Here is a 21,588-nt window from a genome sequence, read left to right on the forward strand (position 1 = left end):
CAAGTTCAAACAGGTGCCATTAATACAGGTAACGAGTGGAGGACAGAGGAGCCTCTTAAAGAAGAAGTTACAGGTCTGTGAGAGCCAGAAATCTTGCTTGTTTGTAGGTGACCAAATACTTATTTTCCACCATAATTTGCAAATAAATTTTTCTCAATTTGTCTGTCATAGTTGACGTGTACCTATGATGAAAATTACAGGCCTCTCTCATCTTTTTAAGTGGGAGAACTTGCACAATTGGTGGCTGACTAAATACTTTTTTCCCCCACTGTACATACATACACACACATACATACATACATACATACATACATACATACATACATACATACATACATACATACATATACAGTGGGCAGAACAAGTATTTGATACACTGCCGATTTTGCAGGTTTTCCTACTTACAAAGCATGTAGAGGTCTGTAATTTTTATCATAGGTACACTTCAACTGTGAGAGACGGAATCTAAAACAAAAATCCAGAAAATCACATTGTATGATTTTTAAGTAATTAATTTGCATTTTATTGCATGACATAAGTATTTGATACATCAGAGAAGCAGAACAGAAACCTTTGTTTGCAATTACAGAGATCATACGTTTCCTGTAGGTCTTGACCAGGTTTGCACACACTGCAGCAGGGATTTTGGCCCACTCCTCCATACAGACCTTCTCCAGATCCTTCAGGTTTCGGGGCTGTCGCTGGGCAATACGGACTTTCAGCTCCCTCCAAAGATTTTCATTTGGGTTCAGGTCTGGAGACTGGCTAGCCCACTCCAGGACCTTGAGATGCTTCTTACGGAGCCACTCCTTAGTTGCCCTGGCTGTGTGTTTCGGGTCGTTGTCATGCTGGAAGACCCAGCCACGACCCATCTTCAATGCTCTTACTGAGGGAAGCAGGTTGTTGGCCAAGATCTCGCGATACATGGCCCCATCCATCCTCCCCTCATTACGGTGCAGTCGTCCTGTCCCCTTTGCAGAAAAGCATCCCCAAAGAATGATGTTTCCACCTCCATGCTTCATGGTTGGGATGGTGTTCTCCTCCATGCTTCACGGTTGGGATGGTGTTCTTGGGGTTGTACTCATCCTTCTTCTTCCTCCAAACAGGGTGAGTGGAGTTTAGACCAAAAAGCTCTATTTTTGTCTCATCAGACCACATGACCTTCTCCCATTCCTCCTCTGGATCATCCAGATGGTCATTGGCAAACTTCAGATGGGCCTGGACATGCGCTGGCTTGAGCAGGGGGACCTTGCGTGCGCTGCAGGATTTTAATCCATGACGGCATAGTGTGTTACGAATGGTTTTCTTTGAGACTGTGGTCCCAGCTCACTTCAGGTCATTGACCAGGTCCTGCCGTGTAGTACTGGGCTGATCCCTCACCTTCCTCATGATCATTGATGCCCCATGAGGTGAGATCTTGCATGGAGCCCCAGACCGAGGGTGATTGACCGTCATCTTGAACTTCTTCCATTTTCTAATAATTGCGCCAACAGTTGTTGCCTTCTCACCAAGCTGCTTGCCTATTGTCCTGTAGCCCATCCCAGCCTCATGCAGGTCTACAATTTTATCCCTGATGTCCTTACACAGCTCTCTGGTCTTGGCCATTGTGGAGAGGTTGGAGTCTGTTTGATTGAGTGTGTGGACAGGTGTCTTTTATACAGGTAACGAGTTCAAACAGGTGCAGTTAATACAGGTAATGAGTGGAGAACAGGAGGGCTTCTTAAAGGAAAACTAACAGGTCTGTGAGAGCCGGAATTCTTACTGGTTGGTAGGTGATCAAATACTTATGTCATGCAATAAAATGCAAATTAATTACTTAAAAATCATACAATGTGATTTTCTGGATTTTTGTTTTAGATTCCGTCTCTCACAGTTGAAGTGTACCTAGGATAAAAAATTTAAGACCTCTACATGCTTTGTAAGTAGGAAAACCTGCAAAATCGGCAGTGTATCAAATACTTGTTCTCCCCACTGTACATACATACACTTACATACATACATACAGTGAGGGAAAAAAGTATTTGATCCCCTGCTGATGTTGTACGTTTTCCCACTGACAAAGACATGATCAGTCTATAATTTTAATGGTAGGTTTATTTGAACAGTGAGAGACAGAAAACAACAACAAAAATCCAGAAAAACACATGTCAAAAATGTTATAAATTGATTTGCATTTTAACGAGGGAAATAAGTATTTGACCCCTCTGCAAAACATGACTTAGTACTTGGTGGCAAAACCCTTGTTGGCAATCACAGAGGTCAGATGTTTCTTGTAGTTAGCCACCAGGTTTGCACACATCTCAGGAAGGATTTTGTTCCACTCCTCTTTGCAGATCTTCTCCAAGTCATTAAGGTTTCGAGGCTGACGTTTGGCAACTCGAACCTTCAGCTCCCTCCACAGATTTTCTATGGGATTATGGTCTGGAGACTGGCTAGGCCACTCCAGGACCTTAATGTGCTTCTTCTTGAGCCACTCCTTTGTTGCCTTGGCCGTGTGTTTTGGGTCATTGTCATGCTGGAATACCCATCCACGACCCATTTTCAATGCCCTGGCTGAGGGAAGGAGGTTCTCACCCAAGATTTGAAGGTACATGGCCCCGTCCATCGTCCCTTTGATGCGGTGAAGTTGTCCTGTCCCCTTAGCAGAAAAACCCCCCCAAAGCATAATGTTTCAACCTCCATGTTTGAAGGTGGGGATGGTGTTCTTGGGGTCATATGCAGCATTCCTCCTCCTCCAAACACGGCGAGTTGAGTTGATGCCAATGAGCTCGATTTTGGTCTCATCTGACCACAACACTTTCGCCCAGTTCTCCTCTGAATCATTCAGATATTAATTGGCAACCTTCAGATGGCCCTGTATATGTGCTTTCTTGAGCAGGGGGACTTTGCGGGCGCTGCAGGATTTCAGTCCTTCACGAAGTATGTTACCAATTGTTTTCTTGGTGACTATGGTCCCAGCTGCCTTGAGATCATTGACAAGATCCTCCCGTGTAGTTCTGGGCTGATTCCTCACCATTCTCATGATCATTGCAACTCCATGAGGTGAGATCTTGCATGGAGCCCCAGGCCGAGGGAGATTGACAGTTATTTTGTGTTTCTTCCATTTGCAAATAATCGCACCAACTGTTGTCACCTTCTCACCAAGCTGCTTGGCGATGGTCTTGTAGCCCATTCCAGCCTTGTTTAAGTCTACAATCTTGTCCCTGACATCCTTGGAGAGCTCTTTGGTCTTGGCCATGGTGGAGAGTTTGGAATCTGATTGATTGATTGCTTCTGTGGACAGGTGTCTTTTATACAGGTAACAAACTGAGATTAGGAGCACTCCCTTTAAGAGTGTGCTCCTAATCTCAGCTCGTTACCTGTATAAAAGACACCTGGGAGCCAGAAATCTTTCTGATTGAGAGGGGGTCAAATACTTATTTCCCTCATTAAAATGCAAATCAATTTATAACATTTTTGACATGCATTTTTCTGGATTTTTTTGTTGTTATTCTCTCTCTCACTGTTCAAATAAACCTACCATTAAAATTATAGACTGATCATTTCTTTGTCAGTGGGCAAACGAACAAAATCAGCAGGGGATCAAATACTTTTTTCCTTCACTGTACATACATACATACATACACATACATATCCTTTAAAAATATATACATATTTCCCTTTATTACTTTCCAACCCCACCACCCTTTCCCTAATTGGAGTAAACTAGTGAAATACAATGCTTAGGCCTCTACTTCCAGCTTATACTTACTATATACATTTTATGGGCGGCAGGTAGCTTAGTGGTTAAGAGCGTTGTGCCAGTAACCGAAAGGTCGCTGCTTCTAATCCCCGAGCCGACTAGGTGAAAAAATCTGTCGATGTGCCCTTGAGCAAGGCACTTAACCCTAATTACTCCTGTAAGTCGCTCTGGATAAGAGCGTGTGCTAAATGACTAAAATGTCAAATGTATATGTTATGGACACAGTCAATTTTACAATAATTATATTTTGTTAGTTTTTTCTCCTGATCTTCTTCTACTCTCAACCTCTCTGATCATTTTCATGATATCCATCCGGTTTGCTTCTATATGCCATATCTTTCTAACTGTGCTCTTTCACAAAAGCTCCCAACCTACAACCTATATACTTATTATGGACACAGTATGCTTACATTATTATTTATCTTGTTATTAGTTGTTGTTAGTTGTTATTAGTCCCATCCTTCAACTCCATTCAACACCACCCATCTATCTCTTAACACCATCCATATAGGATTTCTATTTGCCATATATTTTTCAACTGTACTGTGATGTTTTGCTAAAGTTCTGAACCTTTCTATTCTCATTGTTTCTACAGATTGTAAATTGAAAATAAACATTTTTGCTAAAAGTATTATTATATTATTAATCGATTGACTATGACTTTTCAGATCACCCAGTAATGCTATCTGCAAGGTTAGCTCCAGGTAAATATTGCAATCCTTTAGCCATTCCTGGACCTGTGTCCAAAAACAAGCTACAAATGGACAGTACCAAAACAAATGATCTAATGATTCTATCTCTTCGCAGCAAAATCTGCAGAGCTGGGAAGATTGTATCCCCCATATAAATAACATTATATTGGTAGCAAGAATTTTATATAATAATTTAAATTGAAAGATTCTAAGTTTTGAATCCGGTGTCGTTTTGCGTATCAGTTCATAAACACTATGCCATGGGATCGGTACATCAAAAATCTCTTCCCAACTATTTTGCAATCTAGGCTGTCAATCCTTTGGTCCTTAAATGAAACTGGTATACTTTATTTATTTATCACAGTTTTCTTTAACCAATTATGTTCTTTAATGCAAGGCCGACAGACATGTTCCTTACTTTCTCCCCCTTCCACTTTCCTCTTCCATTTTTGCGGTAAGGCTGCAATTATTTGGTTGTAATTTTGGGTAGAGCAGACATTTCCATATGTTTTTGTTAGCTGCATGTGCGACATAACTCCACCAGTCCTACCGATGATATCATTTACGAAGATTATACCTTTTTTAAACATTTTGTCAAAAAAAGTTTTTTTGTCAATTAGTATATTTGAGTTTAACCACAATATTTGTTGCATTATTTGTTCTGTCGTTTCTGGAGGATTAAATTGAAATTGCAACCAACTTTTTATGGCTTGTTTTAGAAATAGTGATATTTGGGAGATGATTTCCTTTTCAAATAACTGAAAATGAGAGGTTGTAATCTGAATAAATGGAAAAAGGCCATTCTTGAACATTGGGTGAGACAATCTTACTAATTTGCTAGAGAACCAGTTCGGATTTAAGTATAACTTTTGTATGACTGAAGCTTTTAGTGATAGGTCTAATGCTTTAATATTTAGTCATTTCTGTCCTCTGAATTCATATTCATTATATAAATAGGCCTGTTTAATTTTGTCTGGCTTGCCGTTCCAAATAAAATGGAATATTTTTTGCGTAGGCAAGACCATAAGCAAATAGGTAAACTGGGATAATACTAAAGAGTTAATCAGGGTGATTTTTCCACAAATTGACAGGTATTTACCTTTCCATGGTAGCAAGATCTTATCTATTTTTGCTAACTTTCTATGAAAATGTATTGGAGTGAGATCATTTACAGTGGGGAAAAAAAGTATTTAGTCAGCCACCAATTGTGCAAGTTCTCCCACTTAAAAAGATGAGAGAGGCCTGTAATTTTCATCATAGGTACACGTCAACTATGACAGACAAAATGAGGAAAAAAAATCCAGAAAATCACATTGTAGGATTTTTAATGAATTTATTTGCAAATTATGGTGGAAAATAAGTATTTGGTCAATAACAAAAGTTTCTCAATACTTTTGTTATATACCCTTTGTTGGCAATGACACAGGTCAAACGTTTTCTGTAAGTCTTCACAAGGTTTTCACACACTGTTGCTGGTATTTTGGCCCATTCCTCCATGCAGATCTCCTCTAGAGCAGTGATGTTTTGGGGCTGTCGCTGGGCAACACGGACTTTCAACTCCCTCCAAAGATTTTCTATGGGATTGAGATCTGGAGACTGGCTAGGCCACTCCAGGACCTTGAAATGCTTCTTACGAAGCCACTCCTTCGTTGCCCGGGCGGTGTGTTTGGGATCATTGTCATGCTGAAAGACCCAGCCACGTTTCATCTTCAATGCCCTTGCTGATGGAAGGAGGTTTTCACTCAAAATCTCACGATACATGGCCCCATTCATTCTTTCCTTTACACGGATCAGTCGTCCTGGTCCCTTTGCAGAAAAACAGCCCCAAAGCATGATTTTTCCACCCCCATGCTTCACAGTAGGTATGGTGTTCTTTGGATGCAACTCAGCATTCTTTGTCCTCCAAACACGATGAGTTGGGTTTTTTACCAAAAAGTTCTATTTTGGTTTCATCTGACCATATGACATTCTCCCAATCCTCTTCTGGATCATCCAAATGCACTCTAGCAAACTTCAGACGGGCCTGGACATGTACTGGCTTAAGCAGGGGGACACGTCTCGCACTGCAGGATTTGAGTCCCTGGCAGCGTAGTGTGTTACTGATGGTAGGCTTTGTTACTTTGGTCCCAGCTCTCTGCAGGTCATTCACTAGGTCCCCCATGTGGTTCTGGGATTTTTGCTCACCGTTCTTGTGATCATTTTGACCCCACGGGGGTGAGATCTTGCGTGGAGCCCCAGATCGAGGGAGATTATCAGTGGTCTTGTATGTCTTCCATTTCCTAATAATTGCTCCCACAGTTGATTTCTTCAAACCAAGCTGCTTACCTATTGCAGATTCAGTCTTCCCAGCCTGGTGCAGGTCTACAATTTTGTTTCTGGTGTCCTTTGACAGCTCTTTGGTCTTGGCCATAGTGGAGTTTGGAGTGTGACTGTTTGAGGTTGTGGACATGTGTCTTTTATACTGATAACAAGTTCAAACAGGTGCCATTAATACAGGTAACGAGTGGAGGACAGAGGAGCCTCTTAAAGAAGAAGTTATAGGTCTGTGAGAGCCAGAAATCTTGCCTGTTTGTAGGTGACCAAATACTTATTTTCCACCATCATTTGCAAATAAATTCATTAAAAATCCTACAATGTGATTTTCTGGATTTTTTTTCCTCAATTTGTCTGTCATAGTTGACGTGTACCTATGATGAAAATTACAGGCTTCTCTCATCTTTTTAAGTGGGAGAACATGCACAATTGGTGGCTGACTAAATACTTTTTTTCCCCACTGTATTTCCTTTGGGATATGTATTCCGAGTATATCCACATCACTATCAGACCATTTTATTGGTAAACTACATGGTAATGTAAAGATTGTATTTTTTAGTGATCCAATACGTAATATAGTACATTTGTCATAATTTGCTTGTAATCCAGAGAGGTTAGAAAATGTATCTAGATCCTCAATGAGGCTGTGGAGGGATTCTAGTTTTGGATTTAAAAGAAAACATGAATTATCAGCGTACAATGACACCTTTGTTTTTAAGCACTGGATTTCTAATCCCTTGATATTATTGTTGGATTTGATTTTAATAGCTAACATCTCGATGGCCATAATACATAGATATGCTGATAGTGGACAACCTTGTTTTACTCCTCTTGACAGTTTAAAACTTTCTGAGAAATAGCCATTATTTACTATTTTACACCTAGGGTTACTATACATGATTTTGACCCATTTTATAAGAGATTCTCCAAAATTGAAATGCTCCAGGCATTTATATATAAACCCCAGTCGTACTTTATCAAATGCCTTTTCTAAGCCTGCTATGAATAGCAGGCCTGGTTTCCCAGATTTTCCATAGTGTTCTATTGTTTCCAGTACTTGCCTTATATTATCTCCAATGTATCTTCCATGTAAAAAACCTGTCTGATTAGAATGAATAATACATTTTACATTACATTTAAGTCATTTAGCAGACGCTCTTATCCAGAGCGACTCACAGCCAGTGAATCCCTTTTTTTTTTTCTTTTTTTTTATACTGGCCCCCCATGGGAATCGAACACACAACCCTGGCGTTGCAAACGCCATGCTCTATCAACTGAGCTACATCCCTGCCGGCCATTCCCTCCCCTACCCTGGACGACGCTGGGCCAATTGTGCACCGCCCATGAGTCTCCCGGTTGCGGCCGGCTGCGGCTGAGCCTGGATTCGAACCAGGATCTCTAGTGGCACAGTTAGCACTGCGATGCAGTGCCTTAGACCACTGCGCCACTCAGGAGCTCAATAATAATAATGTCCGACAATACCTTTTTAATTCTATGCGCTATACATTTTGCTAGAATTTTTGCATCACAACACTGAAGTGTAAGGGGCCTCCAATTTTTTTAATGGACTGGATCTTTATATTTTCCACTTGTATCCTGTTTCAGTAATAATTAAATCAGACCTTCTTATTGAGTGTCTGATAATCTACCATTTACATAGGAGTGGTTAAAACATGCTAATAATAATCCTCTTAGTTTATCAAAAAAGGTTTGGTATACCTCGACTGGTATGCAATCCAACCCTTTAATTGCATCCAGAAGTTCCTCCTCTGTAATTTCACCTTCACATGAGTCTTTCTGTATGGCTGTTAATTTTACATTATCAATATAAAAAAATCTCTACAATTAGCTTCAGTTAGAGGAGATGGAGGTGACTGAAATGAAAACATATGCTTAAAGTACTTTGTTTCCTCCTTCAAAATATCATTTGGTGAATCATGGGTGGCTCCGTCAATTGTAACCAGTTTCATTAAATTAATTTTGGTAGCATTCCTATGTTGAAGATTAAAAAAGAATTTGGTGCATTTTTCCCCATATTCCATCCAGTTTGCTTTATTTTGTATAATATATTACACTTGATCTTTCTTGAATAAGTTTCTCAATTTCTTTCTGTTTTTCCTCTAATTTATTCTGAGCCTCTATGTTACAGTATTTATTGCCAGACCAGTTGTTGTTAATCATGTTGCTGTTGGCTCTTCACGGGCTGAGAAGTAAAAACTACAAGACCCATAAACAGATGATCACTGGGGCCTGTTCAGGAAGCAACATTAGTTTTCTTACAGAAAGAGATAGAAATGTATTGTGTTGAACAGATATGATTGTTTCTCAGGTAAAATAGGGAATTGTGTTGGTTTTGTTTCCTTTCTATCTGGAACATTGTGAACATATCACCTCCAACTGAATAGAACACACCTTTTGGAATCAGGCCACTGACTTATTAGTGAGGTAAGGTATTTATTTGGTAAGTAGAAATGTGAACTCAGATAGGATAAAGTACTGATGAAGCTCAATGCTTCAATAGATGGTAACACCTTACCTGAGTGAGAAATATAGGCTTTCATGGAAAATTACTGTGATTGAGTCAGAAATTGACAGCCTATTCCCTATGTAGTGCACTACTTTTGACCAGAGCCCTATTGGTCCTACATAGTGTGCACTATAAGGTATAGGGTACAATTTTGGACACACCTGTATGCCTGTTTCCCACTCAAGCACACTATGAAAAACACTTTGAATGATGCTAAATAAAGCAAGGGACCCCAGTGAAGTGGAATATAGATTGTTTTATTTGTTAATTTTAGATAGAATGTTTAAAAAATGTAAAGAAGTCTGCTTTGTTTTGATAGAATATGCAACATATTTACAGAAGTCATGTACACTTTGTGCTTGATATGGTGTTATATACAAAGGTCAAATTAATAGCTATAGGTAACTCTTTGTCTGTGTCTGTAGAGTATGAATGATGTGTTATTCAGAAGAATGATGTCTTATTTTGACATAGTGTGTAACGTACTACTACATTTTGCTGAAACTATGAAAGAGCAAATAACATTTAACTGAAAAGTAATAGAGGAAATGTACATTCAGGATCAAACCCTAGCTTGAGATCAGGGGATCCAACGTAATCAATGTATAGGCATACATCCTGGTGACTGTCAGTGAAGTGAAGGATAGTGAACAATTCAAAATGATATTTAGTTTGGATTCCAGGTTAGTGACTAGCAGCGCAAAGGAGCAGCGCAAAGGAAGAGTATGCCCCCTCTCATTGAAGCCATCAAGTTCAAGGCCGACCGCTGTACTGCAGGCAGTTTTTTCCAGAAAGCAGGATCACCCATTATAGTAAATGGGAAAATGGCAACCTTTCTGGTCAATATTCGAAGAATAAAAACAACAACAAAAAACATTTGAAGACAATCATGTTACCGATACTTGCTTCTATTACAACAGATGTATGTCCTTGAACTGATCATAAAAATAAAAAAAATCACACATAGGAAGTTATATGGATAATTTAGTTGCTATGGCAGCCTGCAGTACCCGGTCGTCCTTCAACATGAGATACATCATCGATGGCTTTGTGTCCAATTATGTACAGTCAACGGTTGGGCCTCTAACAAGGTGTTTTGTATAGGTTTAACTTCTAAGGTGTTTTGTGATATATCGAACTTTAAAACATTTTAGTGTTCCCCCTCTTGATGGCAAAAAAAAGTAATAAATAAAGTTTTACGTTTTAAAGTACATTTCCTGAAATTCTACACATTTTGTCATGGGCGGACAGAAAATCTTGCAGTTTTAAAGCCAATTTTCTACAATTCTACAAATGTTGTCATTGGTTGGAGAGAAATTAGCAGTTTTAAAGCTAATTTACTACAATTCTACACATTTTGCCAGGACTTACGCCATGTTCATATGATATCTGAGTGAGAGTGACTGACAAAATCAATGGGGGACCCTGGAGGTCAGGCGCCTGGGCACATGCCCTGCGTGCCTGGTCAGTAGTCGGCCATGATTACTACAAGGTGTGTATAGTCAATGGTCTCCCGAGTGGCGCAGCGGTCTAAGGCACTACATCTCAGCGCTAGAGGCTGTATCACAATCCGGCCGTGATTGGGACCGGGGTAGGCCGTCATTGTAAATAAGAATTTGTTCTTAACTGACTTGCCTAGAAAAAATAAGGTTAAATCAAATAAAAGATAGCTGGCTAGGCTAACTTACCAATCTAAAAAATGGTAGCTGACATGGGCTAATTTAGTGACTGTCAGTGACTGACATTACAAGAAAAACTACCAAATGTCTAAATTTCACCTTATGTATTCTACTATTCTAACTCTCAAAAGGAAGTTGAGACCCTGACTGAGTTCCTAATTAGTCACTGAACCTCTAGCGGGGTGTTTTGTTATTGTCTGTCCCTCTTTTAGTATGAATTGTGATAGGAAGACCCTCTAGCAAGGTGCATTGTGAAAGAGGATTGGCTGAACCATGCCTGTGAGCATCTTGGGCACGTGAATGCTGACGATCTCAGAGATCATCTCTGGATAGCTGACTCTGGTGGGCAGAGACTGGGCCTGGATAAACAGATCATAGGTGAACTGGTGCAGCTTCCACACAATCTGAGAGAGAAAGAGAGAGAGAGAGAGAGAGAGAGATAGAGGGTGGGACGGTGGGTGGAGAGGGGGGGGGGGGTGAGATGTCAACTTTCAGTACCACCAAAGCAGGGGGGGTTGAACAGGTCAGGGGTCAGAGGTTAGGGGTAGTAGATCTATATTACAAGAGCTGTGTTCGAGTACTCATACTAACCGCACTAACCTTACTATTTGTGACGTAAATTTAGTATGTAGTGTGCTTATTGATCATAGTATGGACATAGTTAGTATGCCAAAAGTTCCCGGATGTCGTACTAAATTCGCCAAAATACGAAGTACACAAGCAGTAGACACTATTTAGTTAGCCAGTTAGCTTGGGTGCTTGACTGCCATTGTGAGGTCAGAATGCTTGGATCAACCCTACTCCTCGGCCAGAGCATCCAGTGACACGCTCCGAGAGCAAAATGCTCTGAATTTACGAATGGACAATCTGACAACGATTGAATTTACGAACACACCCAAAAACATAAAATGTCTAGCTAGTCATTTGTTATGCTAGCAAGAGGTTGCATAGGAACAGTCAGCATCAACTTTCGGTAGACAGGCGAAGCGCTAGTACGCTCAACTGAAAGGCTACTGTTAGTTTACAGTATACTAAAATTAATTAATAGTATATAGTATGTAGTATATACTCATTAAGTATGTAGTATACAGTATGTTAGCATGGGTATTCGAACACAGCTCAGGTGTAGGTAGTCCAGTAGCTGTGTTAGCTGGAACAGGTGTTGTGTACGGTTAGGGGTTAGGGGTTAGAGGTAGCAGCAGGGCCGGCCCTGGCCATAAGCGAGCCCCCAACCCCCAAAACATGATTTTAGGAGCTCAGTCGGGGTCTCAACTTACTGTTGAGAGTTAGAATAGTAGAATACACAACATGCCATTTCAAAATGTGGTAGTATATCTGCAGTTTCTCTTGTTATGTCAGTCAATTAGCACGTCTGCTATCAGTTTTTAAATTGGTAAGTTAGCTGAGCCAGCTACACTGCATTACCAAAAATATGTGGACACCTGCTCGTCAAACATCTCATTCTAAAATCATGGGCATTAATATGGAGTTGGTCCTACCTTTGCTGCTATAACAGCCTCCACTCTTCTGGGAAGGCTTTCCACTAGATGTTGGAACATTGCTGCGGGGATTTGCTTCCATTCAGCCACAAGAGCATTAGTGAGGTCGGGCACTGATGTTGGTTGATTAGGCCTGGCTCACAGTCGGCGTTCCAATTCTTCCCAAAAGTGTTCAATGGAGTTGAGGGCAGGGCTCTGTGCAGGCCAGTCAAGTTCTTCCACACCGATCTCGACAAACCATTTCTGTATGGACCTCACTTTCTGCAAGGGGGCATTGTTATGCTGAAACAGGAAAGGGCATTCCCCAAACTGTTGCCACAAAGTTGGAAGCACAGAATCGTCCAGAATGTCATTGTATGCTGTAGCTTTAAGATTTCCTTTCACTGAAACTAAGGGGCCTAGCCCAAACCATGAAAAAACAGCCCCAGACCATTATTCCTCCTCCACCAAACTTTACAGTTGGCACTATGCATTCGGGCAGGTAGCGTTCTCCTGGCATCCGCCAAACCCAGATTCGTCCGTCGGACTGCCAGATGGTGAATTGGCGTTTCCACTGCTCCAGAGTCCAATAGTGGCGAGCTTTACACCACTCCAGAGGCAGTTTGGAACTCGATTTTTACGCGCTATGCACTTCAGCACTCAACGGTCATGTTCTGTGAGCTTGTGTGGCCTACCACTTTGCGGCTGTGCCGTTGTTGCTCCTAGACGTTTTCGCTTCACAATAACAGCACTTACAGTTGACCAGGGCAGCTTTAGCAGGGCAGACATTTTACAAACTGACTTGTTGGAAAGGTGGCAACTTTATTTGAAACAAGAGATGGCAGAGGCTTGGAGACTTTTGAAGATGGCAGAAGGTTTTCCCCAGTGGTTTATTTCAAGGTGGACTATCCCTGTTGACTGTAGTGATCTTTATGCCCTAAGTTTACCAAGGAGTCTACAACTGGGGAGGGCAACAGGTGACCTGACTTCTGTCTTGTTTCCCCCATGGATCTGACCATCGTTTCCCCCTTGCTCAACCCTTCATCTGGGCCTTTACTCAGTGGTGTAAAGTACTTAAGTAAAAATACTTTAAAGTACTTAAGTAGTTTTTTGGGGTATCTGTATTTTACTATTTATATTTTTGACAACTTTTACTTTTACTCCACTACATTCTACAGAAAATAATGTACTTTTTACTCCATACAGTTTCCCTGAAGTCCTTGTTACATTTCGAATGCTCAGGCAGGACAGCAATATGGTCCAATTCACACATCTACTGTGTCAATATAATGCGTTGTCATCCCGAATGCCTCTGATCTGGCGGACTCACTAAACAGAAGTAATGCATTTGTAAATTATGTCTGAGTGTTGGAGTGTGCCCCTGTCTGTCCGTAAATTTAAAAAACTAGAAAATCGTGCTGTTTGGTTTGCTTAATAGAAGGAATTTGATGTATAGCATTTACTTTTACTCAAGTATGACAATTGAGTACTATTTCCACCACTGTACTTTTAGACATTACTCAAGTAGTATTTTACTGGGTGACTTTCATTTTTACTTGAGTCATTTTCTATTAAGGTACCTTTTACTAAAGTATGACATTTAAGTACTTTTTCCACCACTGCCTCAACCCTTCACTTCATCTGGACCTCAACCCTTCATCTGTACTCAACCCTTCATATGGGCCTCAACCCTTCATAATATGCCATTTAGCAGACGCTTTTATCCAAAGCGACTTACAGTCATGCGTGCATACATTTTTGTGTATGGGTGGTCCCAGGGATCGAACCCACTACCTTGGCATTACAAGCGCCGTGCTCTACCAGCTGAGCTACAGAGGACCACAACCCTTCATCTGGACCTCAACCCTTCACTACCTGGGTTGGAAGAGACGTGGACAGCACGGGTGAGGAAGGTGCACATGGAGATTGGATCGGACACAGGATGTGACCTGTTGGACTGGCACCTGCCTCTGTGGATGACCGTGGAAGATCTTCCAGCCAGAACTGTCAATAGGCTAACTGAAATGTTTTGTTTTGTTGTTTTAAGAGCGTCTTTGAGATTCTTGCTGTAATGAAAAGCGCTATACTAATTCAATCTATTATTATCATTATCATTATATTACCGGGTGTAGGTAGTCCAGTCGCTGTGTGAGCTGGAACAGGTGTTGTGTACGGGTTAGGGGTTAGAGGTTAGAGGTCAGAGTTAGTGTATATTACCGGGTGTAGGTAGTCCAGTCGCTGTGTGAGCTGGAACAGGTGTTGTGTACGGGTTAGGGGTTAGAGGTTAGAGGTCAGGGTTAGTGTATATTACCGGGTGTAGGTAGTCCAGTAGCTGTGTGAGCTGGAACAGACGTTGTGTATGGTGTTTTTCTCCATGGTGGCTGGCCAGACGATCCAGCTCCTTGATGTAAAAGATCCTCAGCTTGTCAAAACACTTCTGATTCCTCAGACCCTCCACAGGGACTAACAGACAACACACACAAAGAAATAAGCAAATATTAAACCAGATAATGATACAGTTACTTAGTGTCAGTGTGTCAGTGATGTGACTCACTGATGCTGAAGAGGAGCAGAGCCTTCATACAGAGGAACTCTTCCTGGGTGACTCTGAGCACACAGAACCTCTGGGACAGCAGACGGAACCGGACACAGTGTTCATACATACTGGACACATGCATCCGCTGACTGGGGTGGGGGGGAGAGGTAGAGAGAGAGAGGAGAGAGAGAGACAGACAGAGCGAAAGCGAGGCAGATAAAGAGAGGGTGAAAAGATGAGACAGAAAGAGAGAGAGAAGGTGAGAGAGAGAGAGGGTAGGCAGGTGAGAGAGAGAGAGAGAGGGTGAGAAGGTGAGAGAGAGAGGGTGAGAAGGTGTGAGAGAGAGAGGGTGAGAAGGTGTGTGAGAGAGAGAGAGGGTGAGGTGTGTGAGAGAGAGAGAGAGGGGGATAAGAAGTTGAGAGAGAGAGGGTAAGAAGGTGAGAGAGAGTGTGTGAGAAGGTGAGAGAGAGAGAGAAGGTGAGGGTGAGAAGGTGAGAGAAATAGAGAGAGAGAGGGTGAGAAGGTGATAGAGAGAGAGAGAGAGAGAAATAGAGAGAGAAAGGGAGAGAGAGAGAGAGAGAGAGAGAGAGAGAGAGAGAGAGAGAGAGAGAGAGAGAGAGAGAGAGAGAGAGAGAGAGAGAGAGAGAGAGAGAGAGAAGGTGTTAGAAAGAGAGAGAGACAGAGCGAGGGTAAGAAGGTGAGAGACAGAGAGAGGAAAAGAAAGAGGGTAAGAAGTTGAGAGAGAGAGAGAGAGAGAGAGAGAGAGAGAGAGAGAGAGAGAGAGAGAGAGAGAGAGAGAGAGAAGGTGAGAGAGAGAGAGAGAGAGAGAGAGAGAGAGAGAGAGAGAGGGAGGTGAGAGAAAGAGACGGTGAGAAGGTGAGAGAGAGAGACAGTGGGAGAGAGAGAGACGGTGAGAAGGTGAGAGAGACAGAGAAAGAGAGGGTGAGAAGGTGAGAGAGAGGGTGAGAAGGTGAGAGAGAGAGAGGGTGAGAAGATGAGAGAGAGAGAGAGAGAGAGAGAGAGAGAAGGGTGGTGAGAAGGTGAGAGAGAGAGAGAGAGAGAGAGAGAGAGAGAGAGAGAAGAGAGAGAGAGAGAGAGAGAGAGAGAGTGAGAAGGTGAGAGAGAGGGTCAGAAGGTGAGAGAGAGAGAGAGAGAGAGAGAGAGAGAGAGAGAGAGAGGGGGTAAGAAGGTGAGAGAGAAAGGGTGAGAAGGTGAGAGACAGACACAGACAGACAGACAGACAGACAGAGGGTAAAGAATTGTTTTACTTTGTGAGTGTAATGTTTACTGTTCATTTCAGATTGTTTATTTCCCTTGTTAATTTCCCTTTAGTTAATTGTCGATAGAGAGAGAGCGAGCTAGAGAATTCGAAAACAAACCCAATTTGGGTAAACTCCCATATCTATTGGGTGAAAAACCACAGTGTGCCATCACAGCAGCAAGATTTGTGACCTGTTGCCACAAGAAAAGGGCAACCAGTGAAGAACAAACACCACTGTAAATACAACCTATATTTATTTATTTTCCCTTTTGTACTTTAACTATTTGCACATTACATTTTACATTTTAGTTATTTAGCAGACGCTCTTATCCAGAGCGACTTACAGTTAGTGAGTGCATACATTTTCATACTGGCCCCCCGTGGGAAACGAACCCACAACCCTGGTGTTGCAAGCACCATGCTCTACCAACTGAGCTACATAATATGACATTTGACATGTCTTTATTCTTTTGGAACTTTTGTGAGTGTAATGTTTACTGTAAAAAACAACAACATTTATTTCACTTTGGTTTATTATCTATTTCACTTGCTTTGGCAATGTAAACATATGTTTCCCGTGCCAATTAAGCCCCTTAAATTGAATTGAATTGAATTGAGAGAGAGAGAGAGAGAGATTGTCATCAATATTGTATTCAGCAAGACAATAGTTGTACTCACTCATTGAAGATGAGGTCAGGAGCGAAGTAGAGCTCTCTGGCATCAGAGTTAGTATAGGATCTCCAGCCCAGAGCGAACACCATCAACCCCAGCCACGAAGACTGGATCACTGACATCTGGTCTTCTACATGCAGCTCCCTGAAACCTACAGTACAGGGGGAATAAAATAAGTTATGAGTATAGCCCCCTCTGGTGGGAAATAAATAAAAAAGAAGAACTGAGGCTACAGCACTGGTATCAGTCATACACAGACCAGCCTAGAGGGTTGGTACCATGTAGTGGTTAGGTAACAGTGGGATACAGGGTTAGAGGGTTAGTACCATGTAGTGGTTAGGTAACAGTAGGATACAGGGTTAGAGGGTTAGTACCATGTAGTGGTTAGGTAACAGTAGGATACAGGGTTAGAGGGTTGGTACCATGTAGTGGTTAGGTAACAGTAGGATACAGGGTTAGAGGGTTGGTACCATGTAGTGGTTAGGTAACAGTAGGATACAGGGTTAGAGGGAGGTACCATGTAGTGGTTAGATAACAGTGGGATACAGGGTTAGAGGGTTGGTACCATGTAGTGGTTAGATAACAGTAGGATACAGGGTTAGAGGGTTGGTACCATGTAGTGGTTAGGTAACAGTAGGATACAGGGTTAGAGGGTTGGTACCATGTAGTGGTTAGGTAACAGTAGGATACAGGGTTAGAGGGTTGGTACCATGTAGTGGTTAGGTAACAGTAGGATACAGAGTTAGAGGGTTGGTACCATGTAGTGGTTAGGTAACAGTGGGATACAGGGTTAGAGGGTTAGTACCATGTAGTGGTTAGGTAACAGTGGGATACAGGGTTAGAGGGTTGGTACCATGTAGTGGTTAGGTAACAGTGGGATACAGGGTTAGAGGGTTGGTACCATGTAGTGGTTAGGTAACAGTAGGATACAGGGTTAGAGGGTTGGTACCATGTAGTGGTTAGGTAACAGTAGGATACAGGGTTAGAGGGTTGGTACCATGTAGTGGTTAGGTAACAGTGGGATACAGGGTTAGAGGGTTGGTACCATGTAGTGGTTAGGTAACAGTAGGATACAGAGTTAGAGGGTTGGTACCATGTAGTGGTTAGGTAACAGTGGGATACAGGGTTAGAGGGTTGGTACCATGTAGTGGTTAGGTAACAGTGGGATACAGGGTTAGAGGGTTGGTACCATGTAGTGGTTAGGTAACAGTGGGATACAGGGTTAGAGGGTTGGTACCATGTAGTGGTTAGGTAACAGTGGGATACAGGGTTAGAGGGTTGGTACCATGTAGTGGTTAGGTAACAGTAGGATACAGAGTTAGAGGGTTGGTACCATGTAGTGGTTAGGTAACAGTGGGATACAGGGTTAGAGGTTGGTACCATGTAGTGGTTAGGTAACAGTGGGATACAGGGTTAGAGGGTTGGTACCATGTAGTGGTTAGGTAACAGTGGGATACAGGGTTAGAGGGTTGGTACCATGTAGTGGTTAGGTAACAGTAGGATACAGGGTTAGAGGGTTAGTACCATGTAGTGGTTAGGTAACAGTGGGATACAGGGTTAGAGGGTTGGTACCATGTAGTGGTTAGGTAACAGTGGGATACAGGGTTAGAGGGTTGGTACCATGTAGTGGTTAGGTAACAGTAGGATACAGGGTTAGAGGGTTGGTACCATGTAGTGGTTAGGTAACAGTAGGATACAGGGTTAGAGGGTTGGTACCATGTAGTGGTTAGGTAACAGTGGGATACAGGGTTAGAGGGTTGGTACCATGTAGTGGTTAGGTAACAGTAGGATACAGGGTTAGAAGGTTGGTACCATGTAGTGGTTAGGTAACAGTAGGATACAGGGTTAGAGGGTTGGTACCATGTAGTGGTTAGGTAACAGTAGGATACAGGGTTAGAGGGTTGGTACCATGTAGTGGTTAGGTAACAGTGGGATACAGGGTTAGAGGGTTGGTACCATGTAGTGGTTAGGTAACAGTAGGATACAGGGTTAGAGGGTTGGTACCATGTAGTGGTTAGGTAACAGTAGGATACAGGGTTAGAGGGTTGGTACCATGTAGTGGTTAGGTAACAGTGGGATACAGGGTTAGAGGGTTGGTACCATGTAGTGGTTAGGTAACAGTAGGATACAGAGTTAGAGGGTTGGTACCATGTAGTGGTTAGGTAACAGTGGGATACAGGGTTAGAGGGTTGGTACCATGTAGTGGTTAGGTAACAGTGGGATACAGGGTTAGAGGGTTGGTACCATGTAGTGGTTAGGTAACAGTGGGATACAGGGTTAGAGGGTTGGTACCATGTAGTGGTTAGGTAACAGTAGGATACAGAGTTAGAGGGTTGGTACCATGTAGTGGTTAGGTAACAGTGGGATACAGGGTTAGAGGGTTGGTACCATGTAGTGGTTAGGTAACAGTGGGATACAGGGTTAGAGGGTTGGTACCATGTAGTGGTTAGGTAACAGTGGGATACAGGGTTAGAGGGTTGGTACCATGTAGTGGTTAGGTAACAGTAGGATACAGGGTTAGAGGGTTGGTACCATGTAGTGGTTAGATAACAGTGGGATACAGGGTTAGAGGGTTGGTACCATGTAGTGGTTAGGTAACAGTAGGATACAGGGTTAGAGGGTTGGTACCATGTAGTGGTTAGGTAACAGTGGGATACAGAGTTAGAGGGTTGGTACCATGTAGTGGTTAGGTAACAGTGGGATACAGGGTTAGAGGGTTGGTACCATGTAGTGGTTAGGTAACAGTAGGATACAGGGTTAGAGGGTTAGTACCATGTAGTGGTTAGGTAACAGTAGGATACAGGGTTAGAGGGTTGGTACCATGTAGTGGTTAGGTAACAGTAGGATACAGGGTTAGAGGGTTGGTACCATGTAGTGGTTAGGTAACAGTAGGATACAGAGTTAGAGGGTTGGTACCATGTAGTGGTTAGGTAACAGTGGGATACAGGGTTAGAGGGTTAGTACCATGTAGTGGTTAGGTAACAGTGGGATACAGGGTTAGAGGGTTGGTACCATGTAGTGGTTAGGTAACAGTGGGATACAGGGTTAGAGGGTTGGTACCATGTAGTGGTTAGGTAACAGTAGGATACAGGGTTAGAGGGTTGGTACCATGTAGTGGTTAGGTAACAGTAGGATACAGGGTTAGAGGGTTGGTACCATGTAGTGGTTAGGTAACAGTGGGATACAGGGTTAGAGGGTTGGTACCATGTAGTGGTTAGGTAACAGTAGGATACAGAGTTAGAGGGTTGGTACCATGTAGTGGTTAGGTAACAGTGGGATACAGGGTTAGAGGGTTGGTACCATGTAGTGGTTAGGTAACAGTGGGATACAGGGTTAGAGGGTTGGTACCATGTAGTGGTTAGGTAACAGTGGGATACAGGGTTAGAGGGTTGGTACCATGTAGTGGTTAGGTAACAGTGGGATACAGGGTTAGAGGGTTGGTACCATGTAGTGGTTAGGTAACAGTAGGATACAGAGTTAGAGGGTTGGTACCATGTAGTGGTTAGGTAACAGTGGGATACAGGGTTAGAGGGTTGGTACCATGTAGTGGTTAGGTAACAGTGGGATACAGGGTTAGAGGGTTGGTACCATGTAGTGGTTAGGTAACAGTGGGATACAGGGTTAGAGGGTTGGTACCATGTAGTGGTTAGGTAACAGTAGGATACAGGGTTAGAGGGTTAGTACCATGTAGTGGTTAGGTAACAGTGGGATACAGGGTTAGAGGGTTGGTACCATGTAGTGGTTAGGTAACAGTGGGATACAGGGTTAGAGGGGTTGGTACCATGTAGTGGTTAGGTAACAGTAGGATACAGGGTTAGAGGGTTGGTACCATGTAGTGGTTAGGTAACAGTAGGATACAGGGTTAGAGGGTTGGTACCATGTAGTGGTTAGGTAACAGTGGGATACAGGGTTAGAGGGTTGGTACCATGTAGTGGTTAGGTAACAGTAGGATACAGGGTTAGAGGGTTGGTACCATGTAGTGGTTAGGTAACAGTAGGATACAGGGTTAGAGGGTTGGTACCATGTAGTGGTTAGGTAACAGTAGGATACAGGGTTAGAGGGTTGGTACCATGTAGTGGTTAGGTAACAGTGGGATACAGGGTTAGAGGGTTGGTACCATGTAGTGGTTAGGTAACAGTAGGATACAGGGTTAGAGGGTTGGTACCATGTAGTGGTTAGGTAACAGTAGGATACAGGGTTAGAGGGTTGGTACCATGTAGTGGTTAGGTAACAGTGGGATACAGGGTTAGAGGGTTGGTACCATGTAGTGGTTAGGTAACAGTAGGATACAGAGTTAGAGGGTTGGTACCATGTAGTGGTTAGGTAACAGTGGGATACAGGGTTAGAGGGTTGGTACCATGTAGTGGTTAGGTAACAGTGGGATACAGGGTTAGAGGGTTGGTACCATGTAGTGGTTAGGTAACAGTGGGATACAGGGTTAGAGGGTTGGTACCATGTAGTGGTTAGGTAACAGTGGGATACAGGGTTAGAGGGTTGGTACCATGTAGTGGTTAGGTAACAGTAGGATACAGAGTTAGAGGGTTGGTACCATGTAGTGGTTAGGTAACAGTGGGATACAGGGTTAGAGGGTTGGTACCATGTAGTGGTTAGGTAACAGTGGGATACAGGGTTAGAGGGTTGGTACCATGTAGTGGTTAGGTAACAGTGGGATACAGGGTTAGAGGGTT

At 42.6% G+C, this 21,588-nt stretch overlaps 1 protein-coding gene across 1 annotated transcript in view; it reads right to left on the reverse strand.

The window, feature by feature from the left end:
- Positions 1-10,837: 10,837 nt before the first annotated feature.
- LOC121539583 (androgen receptor) overlaps positions 10,838-21,588 on the reverse strand; it is a 37,372-nt gene continuing 26,621 nt past the window's right edge. Inside the window, exons 6-9 of the mRNA XM_041848202.2 lie at positions 16,907-17,051; positions 14,986-15,116; positions 14,743-14,894; positions 10,838-11,357 (exon numbers count right to left, since the gene is read on the reverse strand). Coding sequence (XP_041704136.2) covers positions 11,190-11,357; positions 14,743-14,894; positions 14,986-15,116; positions 16,907-17,051 — 596 coding nt within the window. The 3' untranslated portion in view covers positions 10,838-11,189. The remainder of the gene's footprint in view (positions 11,358-14,742; positions 14,895-14,985; positions 15,117-16,906; positions 17,052-21,588) is intronic.

Source organism: Coregonus clupeaformis, chromosome 35 (genome assembly GCF_020615455.1).
Source record: "Coregonus clupeaformis isolate EN_2021a chromosome 35, ASM2061545v1, whole genome shotgun sequence".
NCBI classification, from domain to species: Eukaryota; Metazoa; Chordata; class Actinopteri; order Salmoniformes; family Salmonidae; genus Coregonus; species Coregonus clupeaformis.